Here is a 20,002-nt window from a genome sequence, read left to right as displayed (position 1 = left end):
ATCTCAGTCACCTTCCCTCCCGCCCCAGGTTCCTTCCGGAGGACTTCAAAATAATGCTTGACCAGGCCGGACGACTGACCCTGTGTACGTGCGAGTGCAGGGGCAGTCGCGGGGCACTCTGCACACATGTTACCCTGCGTCTAGGTCACAGCAGCGTCCTTTGGCCACCGTGGCCCCTGCGAGCCGCCGTAGGCCCCGCGGGCGCCGTGACCCCTGCGGGCCGCCGTAGCAGCGCCGTCCCAGGCCGTCCTCGCAAGATGGCCGCCCGGCGCCGAGTGCCCCAGGCCCCTCGCTGAGACCGGGCGGCGGGCGCTCGGCGCAGCTCGCGTTCCGGTGCCAGCGCGGGCTACTGGCGGGGAGCGGGCCGCGGGCCTCGAGCGCCATCTCGGGGCGGGGCGCCGGCCCTTCCGGGGATGGGTCCCAGCGCCCGCTCCGGCCCGGCTCTGCCCGGCTCCTCCCCGCTCGGGCGGGGGCTCCGCGGTGTCCCCGCCCGCCAGTCCGCCCGGCCCGGCCGGCGGCACACGGGGTCTGGGCGGCTACCCGGGCAGCTCTAAGTCCAGAGGAGTCGGGAGGCGGCAGCGCTGCTGCTGGCCGGCGACGGGTTGGGGGCCGAAGGCAGTGAGACCATGTTCTCCCTCAAGCCGCCCAGACCCACCTTCAGGTCCTACCTCCTGCCGCCGCCTCAGGTAAACACCCCGGTGCCTGCGGGATCCCCTCTCTGGCGCTTCCGGGGAGCCGCCAGGCCGGCACCGGGAACTGGAGGACTCCCGGGGGCCGCGGCCCGCTGCGCCCCCCGCCGGGTGGGAGCTGGTTTCCCGGCGTCGGGAGCCCCCACTGGCCCGGTGGAAACTTGTGAAACTCTGCAGCAGCCATTCTCTACCCGAGTCCTGTCGTCCCCTAGTTTTGCCGTGTGCTGAGACCAAGGCAGTGTTTGGAACTGGGTTTATTTTGTTCGTAGATCAGTGACCACCAGCGTGATTGCAGCGCTTGTAGGCACTTGCTAGAGCAATGGTATTCAACCTTTCTAATACTGCGACCCTTTAATACAGTTCCTCATGTTGTGGTGACCCCCAGTCATTCAAATGGGGACTATGTCTGTCGCATATGTCATCACCTAGAAAACTTGTCATGGTATCTTATTTGGGGGTGAGTTTTGATTTATTTTATTAATGTGTTTCAGACAGATGATAAAATCAGTTCGGAACCGAAGATTAAAAAACTGGAGCCAGTTCTTTTGCCAGGTAAGCATTAGCCTCCTAAAAGATACTGTAGTGATATAATTTGTCCAAGATTATTCTAGCGGCTAGGATCTTGTGATTAACTTTATCTTCTTAAATTTCCTCCAGTTAAAAATCTAATGATTGTGGGGGAAAAATGGTTACAGAACTACAACAGCAACAAAAAAATGATTAATTGGTGTTTATCCTTGAAAGTTTAAACCATCAAAGAAAACTTAAGAATATCACCACCTGGCTCTACGTTTGTAGCTCAGTGATTAGGGCGCCAGCCACATACACCAAAGCTGGTGGGCTCGAGCCCTTCCCCGGGCCTGCTAAACACCAATGACAACTGCAAACAAAAAATAGGCGGGCATTGTGGCGGGTGCCTGTAGACCCAGCTGCTTGGAAGGCTGAGGCAAGAGAATCGCTTAAGCCCAAGAGTTTGAGGTTGCTGTGAGTTGTGATGCCACAGCACTGTACCAAGGGTGACGTTGTGAGACTCTGTCTCAAAAAAATAAAAGAAAAAAAGAATATCACCACCTCGTTTTCTCTTTTATCTCTGGAAATGTTCTTTCTGAATGGAAGTAAACTTTAATTCCTTGAGTAGTAAAGTGCTCTTCACCCTTCCTGTCAGTCCTGCAATGTAATTTATTGATAATTAATAGTCAAATCATTTTAGTGCATTGATAGTGTGAAAAGCGACTTTTGATTATGTACCAATAACAAAGCTTACTGCTTTGAATTACTTGGCAGTTATATTTGAAGTTGTCAGCTGTATTTGCAAATTTGTTGTTTCAGTTTAGAATAGAGTTTTCCAACAGAGGCGCTATTGACATTTGGGGCAGGATAATTCTTTGTTTTGGGGGCAGGGGGCCTGTAGCCATGAGATGCCAGTAGTACCCCTATCCCCTGCCATCTATTTGCCACGGGCATTATCAGATCTTTTGGTTTGGATTTGGGTTTTTGGTACCTCCAGGGGACAAAGCTTCTCCTGATTGAGAATTACTGCTTTAGAACAAAATTTACCTTAGAAGAAAGACTTGCAATACAGAGGTAGGGATTGGTGGTAGATAAGACTTTAGTTTTAGAACATACAAAGTATTATTTGACTAGTATTTCACATTGTGTAAGAATTAGGAAATGTCACTTTAATATAATCTGAGGAGGGGATATAGCCAGATAGTTAGTAAGCCTGTTTTAAACCTGAAATATTGTATAATACCAGCTTGTGTGGTAACTGTCAACATTTAAACATCTCAGAGACTTTACTTAAACCCAGATCTAATAAAGTAATTAGAACTTTGTGGGTTGTAACTGACCAAATTTGGAAACTTTAAAATTTCAAATAGTAAGTAGGAACAAACATTAAAAACATCAATATTTGGATCCATATGGTAGATGCTAACTCTTAAAAGTTCTTTTAAACTTTATTATGGGAATTAGTTGTGAGTATTTTCCTTTGATTTTGTTAATGTTTTTCACTCAGTATGTACTAGTTAATCCTCTGTACTTTTCCTCAGAGTGAACAATAGAATTACTAATAACCCTTGCTCCCTGTGTGCTCTGTTTGAGTCTTAGTCACTCCAGGCATTTAAAGGCAGCAGAGGGAAACAGTACTCATCTTGAATGAATGCCTGTGAGCTGTTGAACTTTGGCTTCCTTTACTTTGAACTGGCTTGGTTCTTAGGCTCTGATTCCCTCCTACCGATACTGTTATTTGACAGTAATAAACAACGTGGTCTTTGCTACAAATGCTAATACTTGATTTTTTTAAATTAGCTTTTTAGGTTTAAGATATGCTTATTAAAAGTGTTACTAAATATTGATACATTTTTCTCATTTAGGGTTATTTGTGAAATTACTACATACTGACCTTTCTTCTGAAAAGTCAGAAGTTTTCTGGGGAGATTTCAAACCCAATTCCTGACTATAAGTGGTTTACTTGTCCCAGAAATAGCAACTCAGTCTGAATTGTTTTACTCATTAAGGAATTCTCTGACTTGTTAATTTTTCTTGCATTGACTCCCAGTCACAGCCAAAATCTGTACGTGCCTACATGACGGCTCTGTCACCGGTGCTCTGTTGCACCTGCCCTACTCTTACAGAACACGTGAACAGTCCTGAACTGCTGTGTCATCTGCCCCCCTTCACCCCTTCTATTCTTTGTCTCTCATTCTGACCTTTCCACACTCTTCTCACTATTCTCTCTGGCCACTCCTTTGGGGTCTCTGTTTCCTTCTTTACCTTTATATCACGACTCCACCTCCAACTAGAACCTCTGTTAATTCTTCTTGGCCTGCGGAATACTACACTACTATGAAATCTGGAAGACAAGTGAAAAATAAAGTATTGGTGATCTAAAGACCTAGGCTAGGATAGGGTTTTTACTAACAGGCATTGACTAGTATAGTTCTGGCCTTCCTTGACATTAGAAATCAGTAGAAAACATAGGCAAACCACCTGTTGCTTTTTACAGGCACACAGAATCAATTGTTCAGAGACATAATATTGCATGCCATGTTTTGGCATAATGCCTAAGATCCAAGGATATCCTACTTCAGTTGCCTGAAGTTTGAACTTTTAATTCAATAAGAATATGAAAATTAGAGCACAAGATCAATTGTTTATTTGTGTGTAGTCACCATGTGCTCTGTTGAAACTTAACAAGGTTACATTTAAAATGATCTTCTTCTTTCATTAAGCAAAGAAAATAACTAGTAATTTTGTGGTTTATGTTAGTAATTTCAGCTTTCCTGGTTCATGAAGCTCCTTGAGATGACAATTGAACCTAATTCAACTTTATGGTCCTGATGTCAAGCATAGTGCCTAGAATGCAATGGACACAGAGATGTTTATTGAATGAATGACTGAATGAGAAGAACCCCTACACCACCTGCTTAATCTGGTGCCTTAGTCATGCACACAGAGAGAGATCAACTCTCAGGTTTAGGAGAACAAAGAGGAACACTGTGTTATTTTATCCCAGACATTTCAAGAGAGAGATTTCTATGGAATTGACATATAGTACTCTGTCGAAGTAGTTAGCTTCTGCATAGGCTTTCTCTTCATCTTCCCGTCATTATGTGAATCTCATTCTTTTAATGATTGTATATACATGTGTGAAATCACTCCAGTACCTTTTGAAAATCATGTACAAATTTTAAAATGTGTGCTTACTTGCTTATATTCCTGCACATCGCTGTTAAGAGAGTATGTCTTTTCTTGATAGCTGCAGGACGGATGGCTTGGTTTGGTGAGCATGTGAGTATCTCCCAGGTGCTAGGGTCTGTGCTAGGTGGGGAAAATCCTGGAATTGTAGCATGCCTGGATCACACCAAGGCCTGGAGTGAACTCGCTGCCTGTTGATAAGGTAGAAGATTGTGACCTGGATCAGTGGTTCCCAAATTCTAGCCAGGGCCTGGCATCAGATCTGGATAGAGTTTTTATCAGCCCTTGATCAAAATGGGAAAATTAAGAAGAATGCAGCTGGCTTTCATAAAACTAAACTTATTTGACTTATAGGACTGTCTTTTATTCTGAGATTATGTCCTAACTTCTTTGGTGTAGGATATTTGTTCTCTTGTTAAATGTAGTGATGGTAGCTATGGATTTAAAAAACTTTTTTTAGATAGCAAAATAAAAGGTTAAAAGCTCTTATTGGTCTCTCAAATTATTTTTACAGTATATCTACTTTGAAATATAAACTAGAAACCATGACTTGATATTATTAATATAATATTACAGACACAATTTAATGAGCACTTACACAGAGAACATCAGTTATTTTGTCTGCCCATGAATCTACCATCTTCTGAAAAATGTATCCTCCTTTTGGCAAATGGTTCTATTCTTTCTCCACCTAGCCTTAGGTTCTAGGGTAGCCAGCAAGGATAACTCATTCTAGACTGCAGGAATGAGCACAGGTCTGCCTCTGGATATTTTTAGATCAGTGCTAAGGGAAGAGATCCTTTTTGGTAATGTCAGTGGCCATAGTTCCAGAGAACCTGTGCAAAAGAGTGAAGGACATGAAGTGACGATACTGATGGTGTTCAGGCCTCTAAGTTTTATTTTCCTTGCCTTCCAGCTAACACAAAAGCCACAGAATTCTCCCTTTTGCTCCTCTAGTTCTGACGTGTCTCTGACACTTTGAAGTAAGATCTTTAACTAACAGAGTTTATAGGTCATTCCTCATGACCTGGCAGGTAAGATGCCAATTTATCTCCATTCGTTGTAGAAACTATAGTTTGCAGATTGTTAAACAGTGAGCAAGGGTGGAACCAGATTCTGTGTCTGTCTCCCAAGCTGTGTCTTTAACCCCTGAGCTGCACAGCCCATCTGGCTCTACTGGTGACAGTATGGTACAGGTTTATACTTAGGAACTGTGGGGAAGCAGATTGGGAGTCAGCCCAGACAGAATTTTCTAGTAAGGTAAAAAGAGCTCTGTCCTTGTCTTTGCCCTTTTCACGGTCGTGACAGATATTGACCCAGCTTGAGGAGGAACTTTCAAGAATTTCAGCTGCCAGAAAATGGAATGTCTTAGAAGACAGTGAGCTTCCTGTCATTGGCTGTGCTGAAGCAGAGACTGGGGAAATGCCAGCGGCTTTGTAATGAGGATGTGAGATTTGCAGGAGTAGGGCTTGGTGGCCTTTGCTCCCTTCTAACCTGGGGCATGATCTTTTTAAGAATCAATGAGGTAGGAGGGAGAAGACTTGATGCCAACGCTGATAATAATGAACTATTTTGTTTCGCAGGTATTAAGTGCATGGTCAGTTTAACTTGGCAAAAGGGTACAAAGCTGGAGAAATGGGGTCTTGCTCTAAGACAATTTCAGTTCATCGAGGAAATAATTCAGTAGTGGAGAGAAAAAGTTGTGAGAGTTTAAAGGAAGGTCACCTAGGCTAGTGGCCTACCTTTGGGTAAGGCTATGAGTACTAGGAAAGGTCTTCACCAAAAGTGCTTGTAGTCTAAGTCTTGAGTGCCTGCTAAGCCTGGACCACTGTGCTAAAGGCTGTCAGCTCATTCTTTCTCTCTGCCAGTCTACGATGCCAACAGCACTGTCATTATTGAGATGTACTATTAGGTTGATAATGAATGCCCTAATGGTCAGAGTATTTCACAGTAAGATCAGAAACGCATACCACCATTGGCCATCTCGAAAATGAAAACAGCCATTGTTGGATAGGTAACTTGTTTATTTTCTACATACTCACTGTTTGGCCTGTTCATGTACTGTTCTTCTTTTGTGCCTCAGCATGTATCTTATTTCCTCAGTTGGATTGTGAATCCCGTAAAGGCAGAGACTTTGTCTTTTAGGTGTTTTATGCAATCCCTCTTTGTAAATAGGCTTTATAGATGGTTGTAGACTGACTTTGTAATACTTTAATTCATGGATATGTTGCTTTTGAAAGACCAGAGACTTGTAGCGTGTCCAGTGTAACCAACTGCAGTATCTACATGTGAAGCATAAACTGAGCATTAGGTTTTTATTTATCCTATAGAACCTTGAGGGTGTTTGCTGCTGCAGTACCTTAGGCCAGCATTCTGTTACTTTCACGGTCGCTATCTTAACCTTGCCACTTCTGCTCATCAGTGAACCTCCATAAGTAAAATCCTACTTAAATATGATAAAATCCAAATTCTTTAACATTCTACCTCACTGACTTTATTTTTCACTATTTCCCACTATTGATATTTGCTATAATTGGGCTGATTCCTTAGTTTCTCCCAGATGTCTTATTCCTTATTTAGGCCTTTGTTATTGTTATCATATGTTCTCTACTATTTCAACCCTTTTCTTCCTTCAAGATTTCATTCTTGTCTCTTCCTGAGATCTGTATTGTGGATGGCACTCAGTGAATATATATGGCACATGATTATGTGCTTTTTTATATTGTATGTGACCTATGGAATCAGATCCTGTCAATACTATGTCCCAGTGATAGCATCAGACATTTTGTGTTTATCTTATACATAGTTTCAACTTCTGGTGACTTTTAGACCACTTTAATTCCTGAATTTATCTAAAACTAGGGTGACTACTGTGTACCGGTTTGCCTGAGGCTGTCCTCGTTTTAGTGGTAAAAGTCCCACATCTCAGGGAAACCCCTCCATTCTGAGCCATGGGTTAAATTATGCTTTGGGCCTGTACCCATCCAATAGGTTAATTAGCCACTGTGCACAGTGAGCCTTTGTATTAGTCTATTTCATGGGAAAGATTATTTCTATACATCAAACACATTGACTGTCTAAATACATAAGGTGGGTAGCACCATAGCTCAGTGGGCAGGGTGCTGGCCACATACACCCAAGCTGGTGGGTTTGAACCCAGCCAGGGCCTGCTAAAGCAACAGTGATTAACTGCAACAAAAAAAATAGCCAGGCGTTGTGGTGGGCGCCTGTAGTCCCAGCTACCTGGGAGGCTGAGGCAAGAGAATCACTTAAGCCCAAGAGTTTGAGATTGCTGTGAAGCTGTGATGCCACAGTGCTGTATCCAGGGCAACAACTTGAGACTGTCTCAAAAAATAAATAAGTAAGTAAATAAATAAATAAATATGTGAGGTATTGGGAGAGATAATATGACATGGTTTTTTCATCCTCTGGGAATTAAAAACTTTCCTAGCTGTATACCATTTTGAGAAATATTAACTTTAATTATTTTCCTGTCTCATTTATCTTTACAGATGAAAGGGTCTTGAGAAAACAAACTTTGATAATTTCTTGATTTTCCTACCATGTTATGATAAAGACTCTTGGCTCATCATCTTCTCATTTTTTTTTTCTTTTTTTTTTTTTTTTTGAGATAGAGCCTCTGCTGTGGCATCACAGCTCACAGCAACCTCCAACTCCTGGGCTTAAACGATTCTCTTGCCTCAGCCTCCCAAGTAGCTGGGACCACAGGCACCTGCCACAACACCTGGCTATTTTTTTGGTTGTAGTTGTCATTGTTTGGCTGGCAGGGGCTGGATTTGAATCCGCCAGCTCTGGTATGTGGCTGGCGCCTTAGCCGCTTGAGCTACAGGTGCTGAGCCCATCTTCTCATTTTTCCTGTGATGCTTTTTGCTCACACAACCCTCAGGTTAATTTCCTACTTTGTCTTCCGAGTCTTCCCTGTGGCTCCCCACCAGTGTTGTGCTGGGGAGTGCTTGTGGTGCAAGTGGTCACACTGTGGCTGACAGGTGACGCGGCCTAGCACAGAGCTAGGAGAGAGGATCCTGGTGGGTTCTCACAGGCCAACCAGCAGTCTCTAGCCCACCATGGCTTTACTGTATAAAAAGAGCACAGTCAAATGAAACTTCATGGCCCTGGAGTTTTGAAGTTTTTATGATGAGTTTTTGGGGTCACTAATTTAAAATGTAAATAAGAACAGTCTCAGTATTATTCTTTTTAAATATTCTATGTAGGAAGAGGCTACTTTGTATCTTCGTTCTCTGTCTATATCCTAATTTCTATCCCCCACTGTGTTGCACAGTACATCAGTAAATTACAGTATCTTGTACCATAAATTACAGTATCTCCTGCATTCCTTTTTTTTAAGTTTTGAGCAGGTAACTCATGTGAGCAGGTAGTCACATAGCTTGATATTATAAAGACTAGTTCTACATGAACAAACTTCAGTGTTACCAAATGAAACTCAAGCCAGGTTAACTTGATGCGTATTTGATTATAGGACTATAATATAGGAAGACCTAATTGTAGCATCTCCCCAGAAGTACCCTTCTTTTCTTCCCCTCTGTCCTTCCCTACTTCTGTTCTTTGCTCTGCCAGAGGCTTGTTTTTATTCTGTAAAAAATAGCTGTGTGACACTCAGTTTTCCTTAAAACATCCTAGCCCAGAATGCCTGTTTTACTTTTTGTTACCAATTGTGTGTGTGGTGGGGGGGGGGGTTGTCTGTTTTTTCTTTATTAGTTTTATTTTTAAATAAATTTGGATTTCTAAGAGTTATATGAAAGAGTAGAGCATTAATGTGAACTCTGCACTCTGCTTCTTCTCATGTTAATATCTTCTATGACCTTGGTAAATTTAGCTAAACTAAGAAATAAACAATACTATTCACTACCTTTCAGGTTTTATTCACATTTCCCTAGTTTTTCCACTAACGTCCTTTATCCGTTTCAAGATCCCATTCATTGTTCCACATGGCAGTCTGTCATTATAGCTCCTGAACCTGGGACGGTTTCTCCATCTCTTCTTGTCTTTCAAGACCTTGACTCTTTTTTCTTAATTAGATTTCTGTTTTTCCTCCTATAATACATATGAAAGCTCTTTAAACCTGGAAATATATCTAATAAAAAAGAATAATTTTATAATTAATAGATTTTTGGTTCTGACCAAGCTCTCCCAGAAACTTTATTAAATTGACTTTTTAAAATTTAGACATGATTTCAGACTTAGAAAAGCCTCTAAGTCAGTGGTTCTCAACCTGTGGGTTAAGACCCCTTTGGAGGTCAAACGAACCTTTCACAGGGGTCACCTAAGACCATCCTGCATATCAGATATTTACATTACAATTCATAACAGTAGCAAAATTACAGTTATGAAGTAGCAATGAAAATAATTTTATGGTTGGGGTCACCACAACAGGAGGAACTGTATTAAAGGGTAGTGGCATTAGGAGGCATTAGGAAGGTTGAGAACCACTGCTCTAAGTAGTAAGAAGAATCTGTGTATACTCTTTACTCAGATTTCCAGTGACACTCTTAAAGTACTACTCAGGTAGTATTTTGTACGATATCCCTCAGTTTGGGTTTGTTTGATGTTTGTTGTGATTACGCAGAGGTCATGGAGTGGGTGGGAGACCACCACAGAGGTGTAACCCTGTCCTTGCATCGTGTGAGCAGCCACAGGCCATCGACATGATGGGTCACTGAAGATGGTAAACCTCAGTTGCTACAGCTTAAGGTGGTATTGGTCAGGTTTCTGTTCTGGAAAGTTACTGTTTTTCCTTTTCCATATGCTGTTGGAAGCAAGTCACCAAATCCACAGCCATGTTCAAGGTTTTAGCAATTAAACTCCGCCCCTGGAGAGAGGAGAATCAAGAATTTGTAGGCATATATATGTGAAAACTACCACAGCAATTAGGAAATATTTTGGGAAAGAGCTTTTTGCCTATACAAATAGCCTGTTTCTCCTCAAAGTTTTGCTCACTAATCGTAGCATCATAGTGCGTATTTTTCACAGCAGTCAGTCAGTCTTGGGTGTTTAGTCCATGACAGTTCCTTCATCTTTACTGTGGTGTTCCCTTACTCCTTGTATATTGGTTGGAATTCCTCTGTGAGGAAAACTTGTCTCTTCTCCCCTTATTTATTTATTTATTTAATTTATTTATTTTTTAAGGCAGAGTCTCACTATGTCACCCTCAGTAGAGTGCAATGGCATCACAGCTTATAGCAACCTCAAATTCTTCGGCTTAATCGATTCTCTTGCCTCAGCCTCCCAAGTAGCTGGGACTATAGGCACCCATCACAACATCTGGCTATTTTTTGTTGTTGCAGTTTTCATTGTTGCTTTAGCAAACCCACCAGCTTTGGTGTATGTGGCCAGCACCATACCTACTGCACCACAATGCCCGACTATTTTTTGCTGCAGTTGTAATTGTTATTTAGCTGGCCTAAGCTGGGTTCGAACTCACCAACCTGGGTGTATGTGGCTGGCACAGTAACCACTGTGCTACGGGCGCCGAGCCTCCCCATTTATTTTTTATGTACTCAGTCATCTCCACATCAGTGTGGATTCACAAATGCTCATTCGCTCTTTATGTCACAGTCCTGCATTATTGTCACTTCTTCTGTTGTATGGATTGTCCCAGCTTTGGCCATTGGGAGTTCTTTCATGTTCCTTTTGAAATGTTCTTCCTCTTTATTTTCACTTCCTTATTTTCTGGCATTCTGGCACTACCAGAGGCTCCCAACTCCTCCTATTGCCCTTGCCCCAACCTTCTAATTAACCAATTCTCTAAGGAACTCTCGTTCCTTTTATTGAAGAATGGTATTTAAAAACCAAGTTTGGGCACTCAGTGTACATACTGTTGCTGGAGTGTCATTGCTTTTAGACCTTTCAGGCGTGCAGAGCTAGAAATTATACCAACCCATGCACACACACATCTCTTTGTAACTGTATCTCTCATCAGCGTAGGTTAAGGCAGACCGGAGTTGATACCTTTATCTCAGGCTCTAATCTAGCCTCCAGGTCTACTCACAGGTTTGTGCTTTTGCTTTTGCTGATGGAGCATGGGTGGCGCAGTAGTTAGACCTGGTTTCCACATTTACTTTCTGCTGAGTGCTGTGGCTCCTTGGTGAGAAAGGAGACTTTTTGTCTTGACTCTAGTACACACACTCCAGCAGGAGATCCACCCTCCCCGCTCCTCCCAGCAGTCATCCAGCGCTCCCTGGGGTGACTCTAGCATTGCAGTTTGAAAGCACTTTAGTTTGAAGGTACTTCACTTCGTTCCTTTTAAACTAATGTGCCTCATTGAAACTTATAAGCCTGTGTCACATAATTTGAAGAGTTATCACTTAAGTAACTGTCTCTAACACAGAGGTCAGCATACCTTTTCTGTAAGTACCAGGTGGTATGGTTTTGTGGGCCATAAAGTCTCTATCTGGTCCTGCGAAAGCAGCCATAGACAGTACACAAACAAAAGAGCTGTGCATGACTGTGTTTCAGTAAAATTTTATTTACAAAATAGAGTTTTGAATTTGGCCCATGGATTTACCATACTCTGGACTTACTAGATGCAGTCTTCTCCTTCTCTTTCTTTCTCTCTGCATTCATAGACTTTCTTTTTTTTTTTTAGTCTCACTATGTCGCTCTCAGTAGAGTGCTGTGACATCATGGCTCACAGCAATCTCAAACTCTTGGGCTTACATGATTCTCTTGCCTCAGCCTCCTAAGTGGCTGAGACTACAGGTGCCTGCCACAACGCCCAGCTGTTTTTTGGTTGTAGTTGTCGTTGTTTGGTAGGCCGGGGCTAGATTCAAACCTGCCAGCTCTGGTGTATGTGGCTGGCGCCTTAGCTGCTGAGTTACAGGCGCCAAGCCCAGACATGACATTTTACATTTGAGTATCAGTTAAAGGATGCAGTTTCTAGAGAAGCAGGACCTTCCAGGTGTGTACCTGTTGGCCTTGCTCGCTGGTGGGATGGGGCCAGGGCCTGCATTTCCTTCTTCCTGTTAGGTACTACTGCGCTCTGCTTCTCAAGACACTGACATCCTGTGGTGTGGTGTGGTGTGGTTTGGTTTAGTTTTTTAAGTGAACTTTTATTTGAGTATAACATACATAAGAAATATGTATGGATCATAACTGTTAGTACTGGAGGCACTTTTTAGTGTTATTTGAAGCCTGTTTTGATGAGTCGGCTAAGGTGGCACAATACTCGGTGCAGGAGGTTACGCTACGCCAGCCAGTGCTTATGGTGTGAAGCAGTCAGTGTTACAGAACTATGTCCCCTGTCTCAGCGGGCTTTGGGTAATTTGTTTATTTAAGTTTTATAATTGGTAGCTAGGATTTAGTGCAGGGGAGAAAGGATTGAGTATTCAGTACCATCATTCTCATATCAGTAAGCTTTCTGTTCAGAGAGTTCTAGAAGATTTAAATTTTAGTATTTGAATTATTCAATGAGTTTTTCTGTATTTTGTCATTTAAAATTTTTTTCTCATCAGCATCTAGTTAAGACCAGTATTTTGAATCTTCAATACAGTTGTGGACAGTAGTATATTTAAGTTTATGTAAGTATAGGGAAACAAATACTTTGATTTGAAGTTAGAACACTGGTTTTAAGTTCAAAGCTTACGTCTTACTATTTTTAAGATCTTAAGAAAGTGATTTAACCTCCTTGGGTCTAAGTTCTTTATCTGTGTATTAGGGAAAACATCTGCCTTCCTTCACTTACAGGTTGTTGAAAGAATCAGAACTATTGTCAAGAAACTTCCAGTGATAGATTTTATAGCTTTGTGTGCATGTGTAGGCAAGCAGTGGCAGTTCTGTGACTTTTTTCTAACTTTGTATAAGTTTACCCAAACAACCCTTATCTTCCAACTGGCTTAGCTGCTTAGCCGTATTGCACTTCTGTTTTTTCTTCTACCTAAACCAATGATTTTTGACTGGCGTGCCTGAGAGAAGATCTTAGGTGTGCCTCAAAAAATTTTAAAGATCATTAATTAAATTACTTTCAAAAGAAGTTCAAAGCACAGTAAGTCTATTTTTTTACTCTCTCTCTCTCTGTTTTTTTTTTTTTTGATCAGTATAATTTAAGTGTGCCATAAAAGTTTAATTGTAGGTTCAAGTGTGCTGTGACATAAGAATATGTTGAAAAGCACTGGTCAGCAGCTTCTGATGGTGGATGTCTGCCTAACCATGTGTTGTGAAGTGATTCTATTTGTGCGTTCATTCAGCACTCATTTAACAGGTGCCTACTATGTGCTGGGCACTGTTTCAGGCACTAAAGTTTCACATTTAGTAAAGATTAGTTCTTCTTCTGCCCTTATGGGCATATAATCCTGAGAGTAAGGCAGGGCTTAATTAAGAAAGACATATAGGCCAGGCATGGTGGCTCACACCTATAGCCCTAGCACTCGGGGGGGCCAAGGCAGGAGGATCGCTTAGTTCAAGAGTTCAAGACCAGTGTGAGCAAGAGCAAGACCCTATCTCTACAAAAAAATAGAAAAACTTATTGGCCTATAGACTCAGCTCTCTAAAGGCTGAGGCAGGAGGATCACTAGAACCTAGGAGTTTGAGGTTACTGTGGGCTAGGCTGACATCATGGTACTCTAGCCCGGGAAACAGAGTTAAACCTCTGTTTCAAAAATAAAAAAAAAAAAAAGGAAAAATTTATTCATATATATATATATGTGTGTATATATGAAATTACGGCTAAGATAAGTGCTAGAATTATAAGTATATAGTTCTATGATAAGGAGATTTATTCTAAGCGGGAAGATTAAAAATAACAAAAAGACATTTCTAAGACAATGGTTGGGCTCAGGGAGAAGGAAAAAATAATCTGCGAAATGGGAACCTGTTCAAAGACCCTGTGGTTGGAAGCAGCATGGTCCACGTGAGTAATTAATAAGCAGCCACTGCAGGCAGAGTGGTGGAGGTGAGAAGACCTTGATGGCTGGCTCAGCGTGCAGGCCCTCGAGGCCACAGGAAAGAGGCTGTCTTCAGAATGCAGGTTAACTCAAGTGATGGGAGCTGAGAACTTGACATGAGCAGATTTTAGTGAAATCATCAAGTAAGTGTTAAGGAGCTATTCCTGAAGCTAGCCTTGTGCATTTTCAAGAACTTTGAATAACAATTGTTATGAACTCAAATTTATTATGTTTTTGTTAAATACAGAGAGGATTATGTGAGACTATAGTTTCATTCTTCATGAATTGGTAAATGATTTCAGATGATCAACAAATATTCTATCCATCACTGCTAAAGATATATATGATTATAATGATAGAAATAGGTAAAGTAGATTGGTACCCTAACTTTTCTACCATTGGCCCCAGAAACTGATAGCTTAAAAATGTTACGGTGTCTAGTTAGCTTTTAGATTTTAAAAATTAAAGTTTAGTGATGACCAAGATTTAATTAAATTATAGAAAATTATTCTTTCAAAAGCACAGTGTAATCTTTTCCTTGGTTTCTTTACTGAGATAGGGTCGCAGTGTATTATCAGGCTTAGAGTACAGTAGTGTTGTCAGACCTCACTGCACCCTCAGACTCCTGGGTTCAAGTGAGCCTCCTGCCTCAGTCTTCCAAGTAGTTTAGACTATAGATAGATGGCATCTATAGATAGATGGTTAATTTTTCTATATATATATTTTTAGAAATGGAGTCTTGCTATGCTGCCCAGGCTGGACTCAAACTCTTGAGCTCAAGTGATTTTCCCGCTTCAGCTTGTCAAAGTGCTAGGGTTACAAGCAGGAGCCACTGTGCCTGGACTGTATTTGCTTCTTACATTTAGTTCTTTAATTTTTCTTTTTAACTCAAACTATGTTTTAAAGATTTTTTGTCTCCTCTAAGTTATAATTTGAGGGCAGAGGGAAACTTGATTTAGCTTTATAGAATATGTCTTAAAGCTAAACTCTGTTTTTTATCCCTTACACACGAAATCAAAGATACTTGTTTGAAAGACAAAGGCATTTGTTAATAAAACAGATACTCCATCAAGTAACACTCTGAAGGAGAGAGTGGGGGTGTGTTTGTTCTTCAGGTCTTTCAACAAGTAAGTAGTGAGAGAGAGGACCATCCTTTCTAGTTCAACCATCTCAGACCCCTGCCCTCTTTTTGCCCCCCCTTCCGTACCTTACAAATGGAGAGAAACCCCTCATTGCTGTTTCTGCTGCAAGGCGGCGAGGTGCGCACATCCTGGCAGCTGTGAGCAGTCAGTGATGTTCCTGCTCACTGTCTTCCTCCTTGTCATCATGAAACCTGCCTCTAGGTCGCACAGTGACTTTTGACATTTTGTGGCATAATTGTCGCTCACACAATGTATTTTTCTGTTTTTTTAAAAGGAGAAATTGTCGTAAATGAAGTCAATTTTGTGAGAAAATGCATTGCAACAGACACAAGCCAGTACGATTTATGGGGAAAGCTGATATGCAGTAACTTCAAAATCTCCTTTATTACAGAAGACCCAATGCCATTACAGGTGTGTTTTATCTGTACACTGTAAATTTTTATCAAGGCTTTCAACTCTTAGCAGCACCTATTATTACATAAACCACATGTGGGAAAATTGCAATAAAATTAATAAGTGGTTAATATAATGTTGGGGATCAATTATACTAAAATTAAAAACAAAGTTTAAGAAGAATGTTGGGACTTGCTCGTGGAATATGAGTGAGGTGATTTTAAATCACTTTGCTTCATTTATCCTCTGTGATCATTGGTTGGTTATACATCCTTTTCAATAAGGAGGTTATTCTATTTTTTAGATGTTTTAACTTACTTTATCTTTTTTACTGTCAGAGAAAAATAATTATTTAGCAAATAATCTTATAAGTGCTACATGTTTTTCTCTGATTTCATAGTTTTTTACACTAATTAGTTCTTTCCCCCAAAAGCCAAATTCTAGGTCTAGCCAAATTCTAGGAAGAGTGAAGAAAAATACTGACAAACTTTTTTTATTATTTTTAAGAAACAGAGTCTCACTTTGTCGCCCTCGGTAGAGTGCTGTGCCATCACAGGTCACAGCATCCTCCAACTCCTGGGCTTAGAGTCTCCTGCCTCAGTCTCCCGAGTAGCTGGGACTACAGGCACCGGCCACAAGGCTCGGCTATTTTTTTGATTGCAGTTTGGCTGGGGCTGGGTTTGAACCTGCCACCCTCAATATATGGGGTCAGCGCCCTACTCACTGAGCCACAGGTGCTGCCCATGACAAACTTATTTTTAGTAGTTCTCTTGCTATTTTATGTTCTTATTGGAAAACAAGAGCTCCATATTATTTTGGTTTTTAAAAGTTCAGACATTCATTTGATTCACTTAAAATGCTGGACTTTTCTCTCAATTATTTTCCATTTTTGTCTATAAAGTGTTATACTCATCCACACTGTAGATCTTTATTTATAATGTAATTGTTTTCTAATGAAATATTTACAAATGAACTATAAACTTTTAATTGAAGGGTCAAACAGAATGTATTGCTTTTTCTTTCTTTTTTTTTTTTTTGAGACAGAGCCTAAAGCTGTCCCCCTGGATAGAGTGCTGTAGCATCATAGCTCACAGCAACCTCCAACTCCTGGGCTCAAGTGAGTCTCCTGCCTTTGCCTCCCAAGTAGCTGGGACTATAGGTGCCCGCCAAAATGCCTGGCTATTTTTTTTTTTGGTTATAGCCGTCATTGTTGTTTGGTGGGCCCAGGCTGGATTCGAACCCGCCAGCTCAGGTGTATGTGGCTGATGCCTTAGCCACTTGAGCCACAGGCGCCAAGCCAAACAGAATATATTTCATATAGTCATTCATTAATTTATTATATTTACTGCACTATATATTTGTGTGTTTATTGCAATCTTCTCAAGGTGTATTTAGACTAAATTTAAGACACTGACAGACAACTAATATATAGGGACACTAGCTATTTGGATTTAAGGAGTTTTTTCCCCTTTTATTTTTAGTTTTATTATGATCCATGGCCCCAGATATCACGATTGATAGTGATATAGTCAACTATGTCCTTAGTTTGAGAATGGGTACAGTGTTTGTTAACATGCCAAAAAAAAAAAAAAAAGCTATGGTTTGCCAACACCTTTCTCTAAAGATTTTTATTTCTAGTAATCTACTCTAAAGTGATAGTTATTTTCTACTCTGAAATCTCTGTTGTAAAAATCAAGCATGATTTTACCCATTAAAATCCGATGACCTTGGCATCCCTCTATCTTTATTATTGTGTAGTCCCCTCATCCAGATCTGAACATGGAAATGTTTGCCTATGAAATGATCTATACTATTCCATATCTTAGATATTATAGTTGGATTGTGGTGTACATTTTATCCTGATTTCCATCTGTCAAAAAGAAATGTGGGGAGAAAAGTGGAGGGAACATAAGCACAACATATATTTCTTTCTCTCTACCCTTCCTTTACTACTTTAAGTGTGTTCTGAGATACTGTATCCTTTGAATGGTCCCAGCTATAAAGACAAAAGCTTTTTGTTCTTTTAGAAATAGTTGTCTTAGTTTCTCATTACACTTAATAGTAAAGCTTATATTATCATTGTTTGGCTATTGGGAAAAGAATTAATGTGAACATAATTTTTTTATTTCAGAAATTTCATTACAGAAATCTTCTTCTTGGTGAACACGATGTCCCTTTAACGTGTATTGAGCAAATTGTCACAGGTATGTAGTGTTCTGTACGCACTTTCTGGAGGTTGATTCCTCCCTGGAAGTACTACTTAAAAGTCATACTTCTCAAATACTTGGGTTGGAGTTTTATTCCTGTAGCCCCAGAAACATTACTGAAAGAGGGATAAGTCAAGAAATTATTTTATAAAGGAGATAGAGAATATATAGCTTTTTTATGGCTTCTGAAGTTTTGTCCTCTTTTTAATTAAAATTTTAATCATGAAATGTATCAAGATGGTGGTTATTTTATGAAAAAAATCATTTAATATATCTTCTGAAGCAAAGTTAAAACTGATCCCCCAAGTTCTAGGAATTATAGACAAATATGAAGGATTGCAGAGAAGCAACATTCAGGTGATAAGTAACCTTCCAGTTATTTTCACTAAAATGTGTACTAAAGGGTGAAGTAATTTTTATACTTTCTTTCTCTTTTACTTTTTCTTTTTTAGTAAATGACCAGAAGAGGAAGCAGAAAGTCCTAGGCCCCAACCAGAAACTGAAGTTTAATCCAACAGAGTTAATTATTTATTGTAAAGATTTTAGAATTGTCAGATTTCGCTTTGATGAATCAGGCCCTGAGAGTGCCAAAAAGGTAATGCTGTTAAGTTTTATCCAGTTATGGGCTCTGCACTATATTTACTGATTTTTAAAGGCTCAGATTTTTTTAGGGGACTTTATCATCAGATATCTCCTTAAGTAAAGTGAAAGCTGAGAATATTAATAGAATGATTTCTTTGGATTAGTTTGTGGCTGCTTTAAAGTATTCTGTATACAGCTCCTAGAATGTTAAGGACTCTCATGTGGAAATTAATGTATCTTTTACATTAAGCCTATCACCTGTTGCTTTCTTTCTTGGTTTGAAAGATTGAAAAGTTGGTGATTTTACTGTAATTAAGATTTGGTAAGGCTTTTAATTCAGAACTGTAGAACTTTACCAACAAACTGTAAGCAGGACTTAGGCTACATAAGGTTTAGGTAAATGTATAGTTAAGAGAGGAACCTAATAATTATCAGTGGTTTAAAGAAGTCTTATGAGTTGATTTCGCAGGGTAACTGAAAGATGCTAACTTTTCAATTGCTTTATTTTCCCCTGGCCAGGGAATGTTCACCTACTTAACCGAGTAAGATTCAAGGGCAAAAATCTCCACTTTGATTCCATGTTTTGCTTTACTGGTGAAACTTACAGACCTAATACCCCTCCGTTCCAGTCTATTTTGTAACAAAAGCTGAGGAGCGAAATTTCCAGAAAAAAAGTCTGTTCCTGTATATTGGGAATAGAGCAACTGTGTCCTAGGGAAACAGGAAGTTGTTTCCTCTCAGAACTGAGGCAGCCTTTGCAATACCCTTTGCAGTGGGTGCGTTTGTGTTCTGTGATCAGTAGACGGCAGTGAAATTCTGGGACATCTAAATGAGGCAGCTGTCTGCATGCACCTTGATGGGGAGGGGGAAGATTTGTTTTTTAACTGAAACCAACAGATTCTTCACAGAAAGGCAAACCTGAGATGAATCTCTGAAAATACATGACCATCTAGCAGAGTAGAATGATGGTAGGTTCTGTGGGCAAAAATTTTCAAATAAAATCTATACAGCTGTCTCTTAGCATGCTGCATTATAGAAAATTCAACTAGATAACTCCTAAGGCCCCTTTTACCTATTCAGTTCTGCTGTTTGTGATTTTGGCATTTTGTAAGTTTGAGATGCCTATTCTATATAGAGAGACTTTAGAATTAGGTAGTAGATGGTACATAAAATATTTTGAGCTTAAATATATACTTATAATTTAATTAATCAGGCATCAAGAACCTGCTTATGAAAACTTTACTTTCAAGATTTATAACATCTGGCTTGGCACCTGTAGCTCAAACAGCTAAGGCACCAGCCACATACACCAGAGCTGGCAGTTTTGAATCCAGCCCAGGCCTGCCAAACAACAATGACAACTGCAACCAAAA

General features: G+C 40.4%; 1 protein-coding gene across 2 annotated transcripts in view; it reads left to right on the top strand.

Moving 5' to 3' along the window:
• The first annotated feature begins 512 nt into the window (after positions 1-512).
• MTMR10 (myotubularin related protein 10) overlaps positions 513-20,002 on the top strand; it is a 64,941-nt gene continuing 45,451 nt past the window's right edge. Inside the window, exons 1-5 of one of the 2 annotated variants that reach the window (XM_003801018.3) lie at positions 513-686; positions 1,181-1,241; positions 15,722-15,858; positions 17,972-18,044; positions 18,500-18,642. In XM_003801018.3, the coding sequence (XP_003801066.1) occupies positions 627-686; positions 1,181-1,241; positions 15,722-15,858; positions 17,972-18,044; positions 18,500-18,642 (474 nt within the window). In that variant the 5' untranslated portion in view covers positions 513-626. The remainder of the gene's footprint in view (positions 687-1,180; positions 1,242-15,721; positions 15,859-17,971; positions 18,045-18,499; positions 18,643-20,002) is intronic. The other variant, XM_023507621.1, reaches the window with a different exon arrangement.

The sequence above is a fragment of the Otolemur garnettii genome, unplaced genomic scaffold (assembly GCF_000181295.1).
Source record: "Otolemur garnettii isolate 467f Iridium unplaced genomic scaffold, OtoGar3 scaffold00194, whole genome shotgun sequence".
NCBI lineage: Eukaryota > Metazoa > Chordata > Mammalia > Primates > Galagidae > Otolemur > Otolemur garnettii.
This window is presented reverse-complemented; position numbering and strand designations above follow the sequence as displayed.